This window comes from Camponotus floridanus, unplaced genomic scaffold (genome assembly GCF_003227725.1).
Source record: "Camponotus floridanus strain SB8 unplaced genomic scaffold, Cflo_v7.5 scaffold16, whole genome shotgun sequence".
In the NCBI taxonomy this organism is placed as follows: Eukaryota; Metazoa; Arthropoda; class Insecta; order Hymenoptera; family Formicidae; genus Camponotus; species Camponotus floridanus.
This window is the reverse complement of record NW_020229281.1, coordinates 3,664,583-3,683,340: the sequence shown is the minus strand read 5'-3', so window position 1 is coordinate 3,683,340 and position 18,758 is coordinate 3,664,583. Positions and strand designations below refer to the sequence as shown.

Genomic DNA, 18,758 nt, shown 5'->3' with positions numbered 1-18,758 from the left:
ATCTCAAAGGTTTGTTCACATTTATTGAATGTATATAAAGCTGATTTGATGTTTATAAAGCTATTGCTCAAAACTTTAACTGTTGCTTTATCGAATCCTAAATTAATAATTTTCTCTTTTTTAATTAATATAAATACTTGATTATTATCAATGTATTAAATATTCTTATAATATATTAAATATAATAATGTTATTTTTATCATTTTTTTAACGTTCACATGAATGTTTATATGAAATTTTTAGTCTGAAGGATTTTTTCCATCTATTATTAATTTATCACAATTATTTTTGCGTTGCATTTTTAAGGAAAACTGTTGTTGTTATATATATACTGTTCCACGTTTAATTTTTGTAAGGGCTCAAAAATAATATGAAAATTTTCCATTGCAAATTATATTCTAATATTTATGAAATATTTGTTAGGATTTTTATATTCACTTTTTTTTATATCTATTTGAAAATCGATAACAAAATTTATAAATTGATAATTTAAAACAATTTACACATTTTTATATTGCAGGTCGTCGGTATGATATACAAATCCGCTTTTACGCTGTAATTGAAAATTTCAGTCTTTACTTAAAATGAAAATAAAAGAACAAACGAGTAATATACGAGTGAAAGACAAAAAGAACTGGTGATTATGTAGCAAACATATTTAATGTCCTGCTATAATAAATGTTTTCAAAACTTTTGTGCCATTTTGTATTTACGTTTTTTGTATTCTCGCAGATATTGATATTTTTACTTAGATGTCGCGCATAATTTTTTCTAATGGATATAAGTGCATATAAAACTGTTTTTCAAAGAATATACAATAAAAGACATATTAAAATAATTACAAAATTAAATAATTACAAAATACAATATTAAAATGTCCACTGAGCCAGAACTAAAGCAAATTATTTGCAATTATATATTTTTTCTTATTTTTAATCGATAGAGCTATAAGGCTGTAGATAGAGATCTAATGCGAACAATATAAAGTATAATTATGATTGATAACGTTCAAAGTAGCTTGCGCTTTATCGTTTTTACCAAGATTATTTAATGCTTTAGTTATCATGCAGAACATGTTGAAAAATATTCACGTGTATTTTATTCTCACTGAATTCGAATTCCCATTCTGATAGATTTGTTGGGACAATAGTTCAGTGTTTAACAAAGAACAATGAAACGTGCGAACACCATCAGCCGCTCGGTCGAAATCGGTCTCCGTTTTATCGGTTTATGGCCGGATTCGACTTACGCGACTTTCTATTGGTTTAGTTACATGACGTCGATAGTAATAGTGCAATATTATCAATATGCGTATGTGCTTGGACATCTTGAAATAAACGATGTTTGGCTTCTTATGGACTGTCTTAGTCTCACTTTGGCATATACTCTCGCTTTTTTTAAACTTCTTGTTTTGTGGTGGAATCGCCGGTAAGCGTGTTTTCTTGTAAAACAAATGATGTAAACTGTAATCAATAAAATTAAAATTGTTATTAATGTTGAAACATGAGGCGTGAATGAAAATATGAAAATATATATATTATTATCTTTTAAATAAAATTGCATGTGCAAATTTATTCGTGGCTTGTATACATGCGAAAAATATATTAATAGACAGAATGCCTTATATTTATTGCTATCTGCAGAATATTTTATCGTATTGTGAAAGACATGGATGAAGATTGGAAAAATTGCATTGTCAACAGTTCGTATATGTCCACGATGATGACCATGGCAGATCTGTCGCGTCGTTTTTCCAACATAGTGTTCACTGTAAATGGCATCGGTGCATTTTTTCTTTCGATTGGCGAGCATTTGTTGCAATCGATGGACGATGCCAATCGAATTAACAATAGTTCTCGGGAACTCCCTTTAAAAATGGAATTTCCTTTCGATGTCAGCGAATCACCAATTTTCGAGTGTTTTCTAATTGGACAGTTTATCTATGATTTGGTCATAGCTTTTGTAGTTGGTTTGATGAATGCGTTACTTGTCACATTGGTACTTTAAACATAATTGTTTTTACGAAGATTAAAAATTGCAATAAATTTCAGAGTGATATTAAAGAAATAGCAAGATATTTTTACTTACAATATTATTACTTCTGATAAAAATTATTTCGTATTTCTAGATACTTCATGTAAGTGGTCAAATCGATATTATGCGACAAGATTTAGCCGAAATTTCCAAACACAATTACGATCATAATACATTTGTAATTATTATTAAAGACCTCATCTGCAAACATCAAAGGATCATTGCTTTATCGGAAAATATTGAAAATCTTTATACTGAAATTGCACTGATGCAAATTCTATGGAATACATTGGTTATTTGTTGTACTGGTTTTTTTATTATAATTGTGAGTAACTTTGATTGTTTTTTTCACTTTTTAGAAGAAAATGACTTCTTATTTATTTTCTTATAGACTATTAATACCACTAAAGATATATCGACTTTGATCAAATCTGTAAATTATTATATTGCAATAACTCTAGAAGCTTTCATATTTTGCTATGCTGGGGAATTTTTGAGTGCCAAGGTATGTAAAGAAGCTTTTACTACGAGAAGTTGTAAATATCCATTGTTTTCTATTCACGTTACTTATTTTATTGGTATATATATGTTTGACATGATTTATCCTGCTTTCAGAGTATGTCGATTAGCGATGCAATTTACGAATCACTTTGGTACAATGTATCTCCAAATGACAGTCGTATTTTATTGTTCATGATGTTAAGATGTCAAAAACGATTAACGATCACTGCAGGAAAAATCATTGATTTGACGTTAAATGGATTTGCAAGTGTAAGACATTATATATTTTATAGATACATTATTTTAATATGCCGTATTAATTACATGTAACTTTTTAGATTATGAAAGCATCAGCTTCTTACATATCAGTATTAAATGCGATGTACTAAGTTTAGAGCAATGTCGATTGCATATATATGTATATTCTCTATTAGCTTGGCTGCGATAGTTTAGAAAGCGATCATTATTGTTGATCAATTTGATTACACAAATTACGAGATATAAAATTATTTTGTTGTAAATTAACTTTTATATTTTTGAAAAATAAACAATTGTCTTTGTTTGTGGTAACAATTATTTTGTATTTTCCTATAAAATGTGAACTTTTTTTTGTCTCAGCTTTCTATGTTTCCATTTTCAATGTCAATAAAAATATTGCAACTCTATTAAGAAGAAGAGGTACGAACATATAGTTTATTGTAACTTGAAAGGTATGTTTACACATTAAATATACGTTTTATTTATGAGTTTTTTATTCAAAGTTCTAATTATTACTTAACTTTCCACTAGCATTTTTTTCTAACATTTCATTATTATTTTAAAAATATATATTGCATGCTTTTATTTGTCAAATTTAATCTTCACATTTTCTATAAATGTTCAAGCACTATGCAGGTTTTCATAATCAATATATATTAATTTATTATGATACCTATTCGTGCTGTAATTTGAAACTGCAATTAAAGGGATTCTTGCTATTGTTTATTATTGCTGTTTTGTAATATTAATCGGGATTGATATGCGAATTTCTTTTTCAATAATCTTTTTTTATAAAAAAAGTGTGAAGATTTTTGTATCGGTTTTTATTAATTCAATATATATTTAAAAATTAGCAAAAAATGTAACATGATATAATACAAGTTTATATGATTTAAAAATGATTTACATTTTTATACAGTTTTATGCAGTTCAAATGACATGAAAAAATATGTTCGTCCGCTTCCTTACACTGGACTTTTATATTTTATCGAAATGGGAGTGGGAGTACATAAACGAGAGGATATGAATGAAAGGTAAAGAAAATTGGATCGTATGTATTACAAACATATTCAATATCTAGTTATAATAAACATTTTCCACTTTTTTTCTGCCTTATTTTTGCGACTCATAAATATATTTTTAACTTTGTGTGTAATTTTTTTAAAGAAACTTATTAAATGAATGTGAAACTGCCTTTTAAGAAACAAATGTACAATTTTAAAGCAATTATTTTATAATAATAAAGTGTTCACTGACTCGAAAAGGCAAACATAATTGCATTTTTTTTCTAACATGTTTAGGACTCGAGTTACGTCTTTTTCAGAACAAATCAATTAACTAATTATTAGATATAAATTGCCTCGATAAAATGTGATATCTGACAGTCTCTTTAATTTCATTTATCGTTAGTTCACGTTGGTGTGATTTTATTGGTCTTAAAAACGATTGACAATTATTTCTAGAAAAATTATTAATCTCTTTTTGAAAAATTTTATAAGTGTGAGATGTCACAGTGCAAACTTTGCAACTTTTAATTTTTTAAATTCTTTTTATCGAATCCATTTTTTAGATAATAAAAGCTTCTGTTTTCATGCATTTATATCGCATGCGATGGATTAAATTAAGGAGCATTTTCTATTTAATATTTTATCAAATATTTTGCACTTGGGTGTGATAAATTATCCATCGAATATTTTTAACATAAATATTACAGTGACAGAGAATGGAGATAGACACAAATATATATATTTTAATAATATGACATATTAAATATTTTTCTCTATATTACAAATATACCTTTATTATCTCTACGTTTGTACACACTTTAGTCTTCTTGTCTGTAATATTTTCCATTTTCTTTATAAACTTTCAATATACTAAACGTTCGTCTATCTTTTGATGACAATTGTTGTACGTTATTTGTATAATTTATTACATGGCTAGACAAAAGATCCAATTTTTAGATCCATCAAGAACATAAAATCACCATTCGTTTTTTTAATGCCACTTTTAAGTTGAGTTTATTAATAATGTTAACTATGTCTGTTCTTTTGAAGATGATTATTATGTAAAGATACACGTATATTTTTTTTTGCGTGCAAAAACCGATAATCATTGATCTATTATCGCAATTTAACTTATCGTCCTACGGTTTATATTACATGATTACGTAATTGCAATTGATCATTGCTCTTCTACCTCGTGATAGTTTTAGTTCATAAAACTACTTCTGTGTCGTCGAAGAGGGGAGTACAAAGCGTATTACAAAGTAAGACTGAGAGATTCGATCGTACATTATCTTTGAAAAATAGAAGCATCGTTCACTTCGTCGGGAGAAAACAATGTGCACAGTCGATTGGAGTAATGGTTCAATGTAACGTTACACGCAACTATGTCGATGAGTACTGTAAGCCCGTTGTTGAGAATCGGTCTTCGCGCGATTGGTATGTGGCCCGGTTCCTCGTACGGGACGTTTTGGTGGCTTTTTTACATGACGACTCTCATAATAATGCAGTATTTTCAATATTCATATGTCTACGCGCATCTGGATTTCGGCAATCTGACTAAATTGATGGATGGTCTGGGCCTCACTTTGGATTACACCCTAACGATCCTGAAGCTGATCAGCCTCTGGTTTAATCGCCGGTAAGACTAGCTTGATGATCATTCGGCACGATTGATCTCTCGAGAGAATTCAATCATCTCGTCAGATCTTCGAGAAATCGAGTTGTAGGATATTCGCAGATATTCTGACCGCGATAGACGACGATTGGAAAGACCGACCAACCGATTTGCGTCAGTGTGTAATGATGGATAAAGCTAATCTGGCGCATCGTTGTTCCAACGCTATTGTATCTGTTAATGCCGTTGCTACCGTTCTCTACTTCATCGATAGCCACGTACGTCGCCATACAATTTCCAAGGACGGACAACACCGAGAGTTTCCGATACAGGTACAGTTTCCGTTCGAGACTCACGAAACACCGATTTTCGAATTCGTCGTCCTAGGTTTGTTCTTTCATGTGTTAGAAACAGCAACCGTGATTGCGATACTAAACTCCTTGATTTTAACGCTGGTAAGTTAAGAATTATATTGTTTAGTTAAGAGTGTCACATATTTTTTAGATAAGACATTAGTTGCGATAATATTTAACATTTTTTTTTTACTAAATTAATTAAAGTTCTCGTCGAATCTTATTTAAACGCATTACTTATTTGATTTGATTTGATTTTTTTTTGTGTTGAGGTACTTCATGTAAGCGGACAAATCGATATCATGTGTCAAGAGTTGAAAGAAATCTCTTCCACATTGAAATCTAAGGTATTTTCCTCCAAGTCGCTCATTGAGAGACATCAAAAGATTATATCATTGTCGAATAATATTGAGAACTATTTCTCGTTCATTGCTTTATTACAATTTATATGGAACAGCTTTGTTATCTGCTGTTTAGGATTCATGGTCATAATAGTGAGTAAAATTACTTTAATTAATATATAATAATAATAAATTAGCACATTTTTTGTTAAAAGAAAATATTTTAAAATTATGCCGAATGATTATTATACTAATATTGTCCAATTAAGAACTTTTTTACTATACATGAAAAAATAAAATGATTTAATCAATTATTTTCATATTAATAAAATCTAATTAATTTTAATTAAGTTTTAAATCAAATGAAATTATACCTTGTGTTGCACTTAATATAATAATATAATATAATAATACTTTGAAAAGATACCTTTTCACTTATTTTTAAAAATAGTAACTATAATTTTATATTCAAAACTTTAAAAATTATTCTTGATGTTCCATTACACAGTCCTTAGGTATGAATATAGAGAGTAAATCTGGGATTTTTATACAATTTATGATGCCATATCTCGCAGTATCTATAGAAGCTTTCGTTTTTTGCTTCGCTGGCGAGTATTTGAGCACTAAAGTTAGCATATTACTTTTGCTACTATTACTGCTCGGATTATATCAAATATAATATAATTGTATTTAATCTATTTAGTTTAGAACAATCTATAACCTATCTTTCTTTTCCAGAGTAAATCCATTGGCGATGCAGCATATGAGGCAGTTTGGTATGATTTATCTACTAGTGAATGCCGAATTTTATTATTCCTGATCCTGAGATCGCAAAAACGTTTGACGATAACAGCTGGAAAAGTTATGGACTTAACATTAGAAAGTTTCACTACTGTAAGTTGTTGATATAACATTATCTTTTTTTGAATAATATTAGTATTATAATTGATTAGTATTGCAAGAGACAATAAAACACAGCAGAATTGATAGGAAAATATCAATATATCATTTTTAATGATGTTTAGAAATTAAAGAATATTCTTTTTATTATTCTTAACTTCATAAGAATCCTCCATTAGATCATGAAAGCTTCGGCTTCGTACATTTCGGTTTTGCACGCAATGTACTGAAACTTATATCAAAATGTATGTTGATCATATATATGCATCTGTCAAATTACCGCGTAAGTAGTAACATTTGTAGATAAAAAAATTATAGATAAAGAGATAATTAACACTAATTTTGCCTTTTTCTTTTTAATTTCCAATAATTGTTGTAATAAATGTTGTACTTCTATATTTATTGTCTTCTTTTAATCGCACAAGTAAAATAAAAAATTATAAATTCTCCGCTCGATTAATTATACTGATTGTGAGAAATATTATGTTGTAATTACAAATGAGATTTTACGAAACAAGTATTTTTCTACAGAGCATAAATTGTTGCAAATTTTTAGCAACAGGTATTATCAAATTTATTAATTAAAGTATCTACACATATTTTAATTAATAATATGATATAAAAAATATATAATAATATATGCACATACAATATATTTTAATATGATTGATAATTCGTCTTCTTTTATAGAATTTCAGTAAAAAATATAATAATGTTTTAAATTTCAGTATTAGTTTTAAGTTCAGTATTTTTGCATATTGCAAAAAGTTTTTATGTACCTAACCTATTATATTGAAAAGTCTTAAATGCCAAGATTTTTTATTTGAATCCCAAATTTGTGTGTATAATAAATTATACATATATGTACCATTATTTATTTTTTCTTATTTATGATTAACAATAAGTTGCTAGTATTTACAAATGAAAAACAATAAGTTCGATAAAGATATGTGCAGTTACAATAATGTTACAATTGCCATTATATAATGGTCCTTTTATTATATTATACATCATCCCCATTAACAATTACATATGTATGTATCTTGAACAATAGCAGCATATAAATCATTGTTTTATGCAATATATTATGGCAGCTTTGTTTTATTCAAATATGTTTTGGATTTGAGTTACACTCTTTTCAAAATAAATCAATTAACTTAGATGCAATGTATGTACGAATTATTTCGATACAATATAATATAACTGATACACATTTTCAGTTTTATTTTTAATTTATTTTGAGATCAGCTGCAAAAACGATTGACAGTTATATTTTTATGAGGAAATTGTTAATCTCTTTTTGAAAATTTTATAAGCGTGAGATATCACAGTGTAAATGCATTGCTTAATTTTTCAAGTCTTTTTTATTGAATCTATTTTTTAGATAATAAAAGTTTCTGCCTGTTATATATTTGTATCGCATGCAATGTACTAAATTGTTTATCTAACACTTTATCATAAATTATCTTCAAATATTTTCGATTATTACAGATGCAAAGAATGGAATATAGACATAAATTTTAATAATGACATATTAAATATTTTTCTTTATGTTACAAATATACCTTTATTATATTTCTACGTTCCATGTATACGTTTTAATCTCCTTGTCTGTAATATTTTTCTTTCTCTTTATTGACTAAATGTCAGGTTACCATTCAATGACAATTGCTGTGCGTTATTTGTATAATTTATTGCATGACTTAGCAAGATTCAATTTTTAAATCCATCAAGAATACGTAAAAGCTTTCTTTCTTTTTAATACCATTTTTTAAATTAAGCTTATCAATAATGATGACTATGTGTCTGTTCTTTTCAAGATGATTATTTGTGTAATGGTACATGTATATTTTTTTATGTGCAAAGACCCATAATCATTGATCTATTATCGCATTAGTTCGTCGTTCTATGGTTTATATTGCATAATTACATAATTACGATTGATTGTTGCCCGCACTCTTCATCCCGTAGTAATTTTAGTTTGTAAAATTGCTATTTCTTCTGCGATACCGAGGAGGGGAGTATATTGCAAAGTACGACTGAGAGATTCGATCATATGTTTCCTTTGGAAAGTGGAAATCGTTTTTCTCATCGTTTACTTCGTCGGAAGGAAACAACGTGCATAGTTGATTGGAGTAATGGTTCAATGTAACGTTACGCACAACTATGCCGACGAGTACTATAAGTCCGTTGTTGAGAATGGGTCTCCGTGTGATCGGTATGTGGCCCGACTCCTCGTACGGGATGTTCTGCTGGCTCTTTTATATGACGACCCTTTTAATTGTGCAATATTTCCAATACTCATATGTTTACGCGCATCTGGAGTTCGACAATCTGATCAAACTGATGGACGGTTTGGGCATTACTCTGGATTCCACCCTGACGTTTATGAAAATGATCAGTCTTTGGTTTAATCGCCGGTAAGTCTAGCTCAACGATTATTCTCTATGATTGATTTTTCTATTAGAGAGTTCTATCATATCGTAAGATTCGATCAATTGAATCATAGGATATTTGTGGATATTCTGGTCGCGATGGACAATGATTGGAAAGATGCAACCGATTTACACAAGTGCGTGATGATAAACAAGGCTAATCTGGCATATCGTTGCTCGAATGCTATGATATTCGTTAACATTGTCGCTACCGTTCTCTACTTCATCGATAGTTACGCACGTATCCGTATATTTTCCAAAGATGGACAATACCCAAAGTTTCCGATACAGATACAGTTGCCATTAAAGGCTCACGAAACGCCGGTTTTCGACTTCATTGTCTTAGGATTGTTCTTTCATGTGTTAGAAACGGCGATTGCGATCGCGGTATTAAATTCCTTGATCTTAACGCTAGTAAGTGGAGAAGAACTCATATTATTTAGTTAAGTATCACATATAGTTCTTAGGTAAAACATTAGTTGCAACAATATTTAATTTTTTTTTAACAAATTAATTAAAGTTTTTGTCGAATCTTGTTTGAACACATTACTTACATTATTTTACATTATTTTACATTATTTTACATTATTTTATTTTTATTTTTATTTTTATTTTATTTACTTTGAGGTACTTCATGTAAGCGGACAAATCGATATCATGTGTCAAGAATTGAAAGAAATTCCTTCTATATTCAAATCTAAGAAGTTTTCCACCAAATCACTCATTGAGAGACATCAGAAGATTATATCATTATCGAATAATATCGAGAATTATTTTTCGCTCATTGCTTTGTTACAATTCGTATGGAATAGTTTTGTTAGCTGCTGTTTAGGATTTATGATTGTAATAGTGAGTAAAATTATTTTAGTTAATAGTAATATAATTAATAGTAATAAATTGCATATATTTCTTACTGGAAAAAAAGATTTTAAAATTATTAGAATTATTATTATTATTAAAATTATTAGAATTATTATTATTAAAAATATTAGAATTATTATCATTAATTTTATCCAACTATATATAAAATATTTCTTTATTTAATATAATTATTGAAACAATAAAAATTTGTTTAATTAAATATTAGATTTATTGCAAGTTTCAATGCAAATGAAATTTTGTTTGTTATTTAATATAATAATATTTTAAAAAGAGAACTTTTTTTAAAAAGTAATTATAACTTTATATTAAAAGCTTTTAAAATTATTTTTAATCTTCCATAGTCCTTTGATATGAATATGGAGAATAAATCTGGAGTTTTTACACAATTTATCATACCATATCTTGCAGTAAGTGCAGAAGCTTTCATCTTTTGCTTCGCTGGCGAGTATTTAAGCACTAAGGTTAGCATATTACTTTTGTATTGGTCAAATGTAATTGTAACTCTTTAAAAAAATCTGTAACCTTCTTCTCTTTTCCAGAGTAGATCTATCAGTGATGCGGCATATGAGACAGTTTGGTATGATTTATCTATTAGCGAGTGTCGAATTTTATTATTCCTGATTCTGAGATCGCAAAAACGATTGCCAATCACGGCTGGAAAAGTTATGGATCTAACATTGGAAAGTTATACTACTGTAAGTACATTGCTTGATATCACTCATCTCTTTTTTAATAATGTATATTAATTAATAATGTATATGTATATGTTTTTAATAATGTATATTTGATTGTCGAACAATATTGCAAGAGACAATATTTAACATAATTCGTAAAAAAATATGAATGTATCGCATTAATAATATTTAGACTTTGAAGAATTATTCCTCTCTTAGTACTTTTATATTCAAAAGAAGGTAATTTTTTAGGTCATGAAAGCTTCGGCTTCATATATTTCGGTTTTGCACGCCATGTACTGAAACTTGTATCAAAATGTATGCTGGACATATATACCTATGTATGTTGTCGAATTATTGCGAGTAAGTATGTATATTTGTAGAAAGAGAAATTAAAGATAAAAGGATAATTAATTAATTTTGCCTTTCTTCTTTAATTTTTAATAATTGTTCATCAACTTATAATATCCTTATTTTATGTTGCTATTTTCTTTTTAATTAGATATACATATAAAATATAAAATTATAAATTTTTCCTAATAAATTCTAAGAAAAATTGTCATCAAAATTATTAATAAAGTATCTATATATAAATTTTAATTAATAGTGTAATATTAAGTATATATACATTTATACGTACAATTTATTTTTCCCATACATATTTGCTTATAAACTTTAGACTAAAAATTTTATCTCCTGTTCTCTCATCATTTTCTCTGCAAAAGCGATATTTTTTTCGTTAATATGGAGCTAATATTCAACCAATTAATATGTCCAACTTTCATCAACTGACTATTTCTACCAAGTCTAATTTTTATTCGTAATTATTTTTTCCTATGTACGATGCATATTGGAGGGCTGCAATTGCATTATTAAAGAAAATGAGATATTACTTTTTGCATTTTGTTAGAATTGACGATTGATATTTTCCACGTGTATACTTTTTTCGAGCGCGAGAAAACCTATAATCATCTGTCATCGCAACTTAGCTCTTCATGCATATGTCGTTGTCGCATCGCGCGATAGTTAATTACAATTGATCGATGTCGCGAGTATAATTTTACTTCTTATGAAATTGCAAACTTTGCGCGAGGTTAGAGTAAAAAAAAAACGTTGCTTTTTTCTTTTTTTACCGCGCAAGATTTTTCTTTCAATTCAGTTGAAATTAAGAATAACAACAGCGCACAATTTGGTTGAAAAACCGCGTTTCGATAAATGCGTGAATTGTAATTATGTCGACGAGTACTATAAGTCTGTCGCTAAAGATCGGTCTTGGTTTCATCGGTATGTGGCCCGGCTCCTCATACGGGACGCATCTCTGGCTCTTTTACATGGCTACCCTCCTCGCCATGCAATACTTTCAATATTCCTACGTTTTTGTGCATCTGAATAAGAACGATTTCTCCAAACTAATGGATGGTCTGAGCGTCACTCTAGATTACACTCTGACGTTTTTAAAGCTGTTGAGTCTCTGGCACAATCGACGGTAAGGGTCATGATCGACGTCGATATCTAGATTGTATTATTGGAAATTAGTGAAGTCGTTTGCAGAATATTTTCGGATATCTTAGACGCCATGGAAGATGACTGGAACAATCAGGTCACGGATTCACACGTGTACGTGATGACAAGCAAAGCTAATCTAGCGCATCGATGTTCTAAAGCTATGATGATCCTAAATAGTTTGGCCACTATCTTCTACTTTGTGGGCAGCTACTTGAGTCATCGTATAATCTCCGCCGGCGAAGAACCTCGAGAGTTTCCGATACAAATGCAGTTCCCGTTCGACCAAGCTTCGGACTCGCCAATCTTCGAGCTCATTTATCTGGCAACCTTCTTTCATGTATGGGAGACGGCGACCGTAATCGCGATGTTGAATTCTCTCATCTTAGCACTTGTAAGTCAAAAGCAATGTAAAACTGCTTAAAAGATCATTAGATAATTGTTTTCATGACGCAATCTCGTTAAAACATGTTTGAAAACATGTGGTTCTTGATCTATCAAATAACATGTTTCTTAAATTTCGTGAGCTTTTCTTAAACCTTCAGTTTTCCTATTTCGAGGTACTTCACGTGAGTGGCCAGATTGATATTATGTGCCAAGAATTGAGAGAAATTTCCTCCACGAAAAAATCTCATCCATCGGCCACAAGATCACTCATCGAAAGACATCAGAAAATCATATCTTTATCCAATAATATTGACAACTTTTTCTCCTTTGTTGCACTGATACAGTTTGTATGGAATACCATAGTTATCTGCTCTATAGGATTCATGATCGTAATAGTGAGTAAAGATGCTTTGTTTATAGAGAGAAAGCAATGAATTTTTCTAAGAATCAATTTGCTTCTTAATTGCACAGAATATCATTCATTTCATTAAATTATATTTGATATATTAACTTTATTTAATCGCCTAAAATTAATCGGAATGAAAATAATTTCAAATAATTTACACGAAACAATTTCGAGGAGAAAGATATCTCATGTAATATTTATAGTAACGTCATTTTAGAGAATAATGTATTATTCCTTTTTTTATGATATTGGAATTATGTCCTTGCAAAATCTCAAATGTATGTAGAATATTTATGTTAAATTAAAAACATAATCTCTTAGATGATATTAGGATTTTTTTATTAATATAATTTAACGTACCATTTTTATACAGTCTCTAGGCACAGATATAGAAGGTAAATCCGGAATATTAATACAATCCATTATTCCATATGTCGCTGTAACGTTAGAAGCTTTCGTTTTCTGTTTTGCTGGCGAATATTTGAGTTCTAAGGTTAGCATCATCCCCTTGTTTTTATCGGATGCGAGTGTTTTATATATATTCTCTCTATAACATATAAATAAAAGTATTTGTTAGTTTTATGATTTAGTGCCAAAGTTGTGTGATTGCACTTTTCCTGCATTCAGGGTGAGGTTTCTATTGTCGTTTCTATTGCATTTTAATCCATAATTCCTTTTTCTTTCTCAGAGCAGATCTATCGGCGATGCGGTATATGAGATACATTGGTACGAATTGTCCACCAATGAATGCCAAATTTTATTGCTCATAATCGTTAGAGCCCAAAAACAATTGACGATCACAGCCGGAAAAGTTATGGATTTGACTTTGGAAGGTTTCACGACTGTAAGATTTTAATGATTTTTAAATATCAGATAATTAATTTAAATTATTTATATGATACATCGCATAAATTCAATAATCATAAATATTATAAGTATGTTGATGTTCCTGAAACTAAACTCACACATGTATATATCACATCATTAATGAGATGTATATAGATGTTAAAAAATGTGCTTCTCTCATTAGATATTTGGTGAGAATAATTTTTTCAGGTCATGAAAGCTTCGGCGTCATACATTTCAGTATTACACGCTATGTATTAAAATTCAAAATATTTGACTCATGAAAACATATTTCTTTCATCGATTAATCACATATAATATATAATATTAATAAAACAGTAAGACTTAATAAAGTTAATATAGATGGACGAATCTTATATAATTAAATTATCCGTTATTGAACGATTTTTATATTAATAACATAAAAATTAGCATTACACATTTAATACAAAATAATATATATATATATATATATATATATATATATATAATTGCTTTTTCTATATTGTATAATTTTTATATTGAGAAAAACGTTGATTTAAATTGCGACAAATAGATCATTGAATTTTCACTGAAAGATCTGCGCGTTTAATTTGTACGGGATATGTATTTTGTTGCGTGTACTTGCAACTAAACTTTTCTGATTTAGCCAAATGATTCAAACTTTTTATTTTTAAAACTTTTTCCACATTTGTGTGTTCAGCATGCAATAACGTTTCTTGGATTATTAAAGAAAAATACTCACCATTGTGCAAATCGATTTTAAGCACAGAAATACAATGTTTTTGCTTACTTATCTCTCTTTAAAAAAACTCGCTACAATTTAGTTCCGTTCATTATTTAAAATATTTAGTTAGAATAATGCTCGATTGTCCAATCAAATTGTCGTTAAACTATCTTCATGTAGAAAATGCGACGAACATTCGTTGCAAACATATCATATAATAAGACAGGAGAAATTATGAAAAATCAAGCAATTTATTCACAATATTTTCACTTCTTCATATAAGAGTATCTACGCATTATTAGCTTCAATAATGGAATTAGAATAGAACATTACCATTCAGGTAATTACGGAAAAAATAGGAGCTCTTTTGATTATTATGCGATGCATAATAGCGCGATTGATCTACACTTGAGTGGGGATGCACTGTGTGGGGATGAACTTGGAGAAATGGACAATGCTTTCTCAGTTTTGTCTCGTACTCGGACAAATGTATCGCCTATACTAATTTTTATTTCATCTCATCCATAAAAATATTGACGAATGATAGCGACAACTACCATCAGTCCGTCGCTGAAAATCGGCCTTCAATTACTTGGTATGTGGCCGGATGTACCATACTCAGCTGTTTATTGGCTTATGTTTATGTCGAGCATGCTGATAATACAATATTTTCAATATCTGTACGTAATGGGACATTTAAAGATGAACGAATTATCGGATCTCGTGGATAGCTTGCCTGCGACCTTAGATTATACTTTAACGTTATTTAAAATGATCAGTCTTTGGATACATCGTCGGTAAGATATAATGTGATATTGGTTTATTCAATCATTGGTTTTATTCAATCATTATGTTCGTGAGAAAACATTCTTTAATTTTCTAATATGCATTATTAAATAAAGCTTCTTTGTGTGTCCATGCATGCATATGATCAAAGTGAGTGACTTTATCATAATCTAATTCTTAAAAGTTCAACGTTTATATTTTTTTAATAAAAAGACTAATACTCTTCGTTCCATATATCAGATCAATTAATGTTACATATTGCAGAGTTCTCCATAAAATTCTAATAGCTGTGGATAACGATTGGCACGAATGCGTCAATGTTGAACAGCATTTTCATGTGATGACAATTAAAGCCAGTATATCACATTTCTGTTCTAACGCTATGTTGAGTTTCAATGCAATTGCTGGAGTACTTTATGTTTTGAGCGATTATATGATTCATTTTGTCTCTTTGGTCGACGATTACAATGATACTCTGCGGCAACTTCCTATCAAGATAGAACTTCCTTTTGAATATGAGCAATCGCCTATTTTCGAGCTGCTCGTAGTAATTCTGTTTTTACATACAATGTTACATGTATGTGCAGTTGCTATTTTAAACGGATTGATCTTTACTTTGGTAATTTTTCCACGTCCTATATTTTGAATACATTTCTTCATATCTTTTATCAGAATTGTATTTAATAAAAATTATTTGTGACCTATATTGAAATATGACAATAGAATCTATATCATGGAAATTTCAATTTTAATATATTGCAAATTACATAATTTATAAAATCCTTTTACACACAAATTTACGTAAAATTTACGTAGAATTTTTGAGAAATGTTATTGTATAATAATTAATAATATAATTAAAAATATTAAGAAACTTAAAAAATATTGTAAAATATATTTAAGATCTTTTGTGTGTATATATATTGTTACGCCCGCGGCGAGGACTTCGATTATTATCGAAGACGCGCGCGGAGAGATCGGCCGCTCGCGAGTCGTGCGAAATGAATAGACACTTTTACAAGGAACTCGGAACTCTTTAATGCACAACACAGAACAACATAGAACACTATAACGTAATCACAGAAACACAATATTAATAATTCGGCTCGGCACGATACACAAACACGTCCGCGCAGCTTGACAGCTGGAACCGAACTAAGATGACAGGCGCTCCTGTCAACAACCTTGACAACGCGCTTCTTCTCGTAAATCGGCGCCGTCCCGATGAAAACACGGACATCAGGGCCGTAACAATATATATATATATATATATATATATATATATATATATAAAGAATATAACATATAAGTTTATGGCAAAAATATTTATTTATGTATAATACGTAATTGGACTCTTTGCAGAATATTAAGTAAATTTTAGGTACTTCACGCAAGCGGACAAATCGACATTATATGCCAAGAGTTCAGAAATATTTCTGACAAAACTTCTCTTTATGATTCTTCCGCACCAATATTAAGGATGTTGATCGATAGGCATAATAAAGTGATTTCGTTTTCCAATAATATCGAGAAACTTTTCTCTTTCATCGCATTAATGCAAGTTGTTTGGAATACTTTAGTTATTTGCTGTCTAGGATTCATCATCGTAATAGTGAGTCCGATAAATATGCGATAAATATGATTCATATTATATTATTATAAATATGATTCATATTATATTATTATCTATTCACATTTTTTCTTTTTATTATTCGTTGAAATAGTCTGTCAATGGTGGAACCAGTGTCATGATTTTAATAAAAACCATTTTCGCTTATTTTGCCATAATGATTGAGGCCTTTATTATTTGCTTCGCCGGAGAATACCTCAGCCTTAAAGTTAGTGAGAAAAAATTTATATAATTGTAAATGCATAATTTTTTAAAAGATTTCTAATGTTTCGATGTTATGTTAATCCTTTTATTCTGTGAACAAAAATGGATCAAAGAATTAGTAACACATATATTGCTGTAATTACTGTATTATATTTTAGATATTTTACGATGATCGATATTCTCACTATGAATATGTTACCGCCACTGACACTATATAAAAATAAAGAAAGATGAATTAAAAAGGAAAAAATATATCTTTCAATTCAATTCAATTTTATTTTTATTTTATACAGTGTCGGCGTTCATAGATCCATCACACAAAAAAATTGAATGAATAAAAAAATAGGAATATAATACCGTTCTGTGTCATTCAATTCTCTTTGCGGTCTTTTTTTAGAGTAAATCAATTGCCGATGCAGCATATGAAACATTCTGGTACAATATGCCATCAAGTCAGAGTAAAGTTATGACATTTATAATAATGAGATCCAATAAGCGACTAGCAATCACGGCAGGAAAAATGACAGATATGTCCTTTGAAGCTTTTAGTAGCGTAAGTATTTAAATCTTTTTTAAATATTTAAACACATAAACATAAATAATAAATAAAAATGATATTTTGTTTACAATTAATTTATGTTACAAAATGTATCTTTAATACCTTTATTAATTTATTACAAAATATATCTTTCACTCCTGTATTAAATTTATTTGTTCTAACTTTTATAGATGATAAGAGCATCGGCATCATATATATCTGTTTTACATGCAATGTATTAATATTCAAAAAAACACGACAACTTTTTATTAAAAATACAATATGATAAGAAAACATTATTTATACAGAATATAATAAATATTTATTAATTACTCAATTTAAAATGACTACTTGAATTTTTAAATTATTTTAATGTATCTTTTAAAATTTTTAGAAAGAAAAACAGAGAAAAAAATAGAGATTAATATTTGAATTACATTTATAAATGTAAATAATTATTTTTTCTATAATACTAGTGCATACTAGATTCATATCTATAAAAATTATAGTTTATGACTTGTTGAATCGATCATTGAATTATTATTGAAAAATCTGTTTATGCAATTTGCAATTTTATTAATGTATCTTTCTCTTCTTAAGCTTCTATAATATAATGGATGAACACATTTTTTTTGCTTTTAAAACTTCCTCTGCTAGTGCATGGGCTGCAAAATTATATTCTGTCGCAAAATTATTTAAAAAAATTACTCACCATTACGTCCACACATTCG

At 28.9% G+C, this 18,758-nt stretch overlaps 3 protein-coding genes across 3 annotated transcripts; all 3 read left to right on the top strand.

Moving 5' to 3' along the window:
- The first annotated feature begins 928 nt into the window (after positions 1-928).
- LOC105248240 (odorant receptor 82a-like) lies at positions 929-3,027 on the top strand. The gene is made up of 6 exons (XM_011252910.3): positions 929-1,428; positions 1,644-1,998; positions 2,129-2,359; positions 2,426-2,539; positions 2,650-2,805; positions 2,874-3,027. Exons 1-6 carry the CDS (start codon positions 1,172-1,174, stop codon positions 2,922-2,924), a joined length of 1,164 nt encoding a protein of 387 aa, XP_011251212.1. The 5' UTR covers positions 929-1,171; the 3' UTR covers positions 2,925-3,027.
- Positions 3,028-4,858: 1,831 nt separating this feature from the next.
- On the top strand, positions 4,859-11,392 carry LOC105248189. The gene is made up of 12 exons (XM_011252827.3): positions 4,859-5,439; positions 5,528-5,870; positions 6,041-6,262; positions 6,618-6,737; positions 6,848-7,003; positions 7,189-7,236; positions 9,149-9,429; positions 9,519-9,858; positions 10,072-10,293; positions 10,668-10,787; positions 10,866-11,021; positions 11,253-11,392. The coding sequence occupies exons 1-12, from the start codon at positions 5,186-5,188 to the stop codon at positions 11,301-11,303; spliced, it is 2,313 nt and encodes a 770-aa protein (XP_011251129.3). The 5' UTR covers positions 4,859-5,185; the 3' UTR covers positions 11,304-11,392.
- A 751-nt stretch (positions 11,393-12,143) lies between these two features.
- Positions 12,144-18,287, top strand: LOC105248239. The gene is made up of 12 exons (XM_025406982.1): positions 12,144-12,486; positions 12,552-12,897; positions 13,064-13,285; positions 13,670-13,789; positions 13,985-14,140; positions 14,353-14,401; positions 15,417-15,666; positions 15,920-16,274; positions 17,037-17,267; positions 17,380-17,493; positions 17,887-18,042; positions 18,219-18,287. The coding sequence occupies exons 1-12, from the start codon at positions 12,233-12,235 to the stop codon at positions 18,267-18,269; spliced, it is 2,304 nt and encodes a 767-aa protein (XP_025262767.1). The 5' UTR covers positions 12,144-12,232; the 3' UTR covers positions 18,270-18,287.
- The last annotated feature ends 471 nt before the right edge of the window (positions 18,288-18,758 follow it).

Bases quoted from the DNA above. Each gene is read 5' to 3' on its own strand.
- LOC105248239 (XM_025406982.1), top strand. From the start codon at position 12,233: ATGTCGACGAGTACTATAAGTCTGTCGCTAAAGATCGGTCTTGGTTTC. The intron at 14,141-14,352 runs GTAAGATTTTAA...TAATTTTTTCAG, and splicing joins CTTTGGAAGGTTTCACGACT to GTCATGAAAGCTTCGGCGTC. The intron at 16,275-17,036 runs GTAATTTTTCCA...AGTAAATTTTAG, and splicing joins ACGGATTGATCTTTACTTTG to GTACTTCACGCAAGCGGACA.
- LOC105248189 (XM_011252827.3), top strand. From the start codon at position 5,186: ATGTCGATGAGTACTGTAAGCCCGTTGTTGAGAATCGGTCTTCGCGCG. The intron at 7,004-7,188 runs GTAAGTTGTTGA...ATCCTCCATTAG, and splicing joins CATTAGAAAGTTTCACTACT to ATCATGAAAGCTTCGGCTTC. The intron at 10,788-10,865 runs GTTAGCATATTA...TCTCTTTTCCAG, and splicing joins GCGAGTATTTAAGCACTAAG to AGTAGATCTATCAGTGATGC.
- LOC105248240 (XM_011252910.3), top strand. From the start codon at position 1,172: ATGAAACGTGCGAACACCATCAGCCGCTCGGTCGAAATCGGTCTCCGT. The intron at 1,429-1,643 runs GTAAGCGTGTTT...TGCTATCTGCAG, and splicing joins GTTTTGTGGTGGAATCGCCG to AATATTTTATCGTATTGTGA. The intron at 2,540-2,649 runs GTATGTAAAGAA...TCCTGCTTTCAG, and splicing joins GGGAATTTTTGAGTGCCAAG to AGTATGTCGATTAGCGATGC.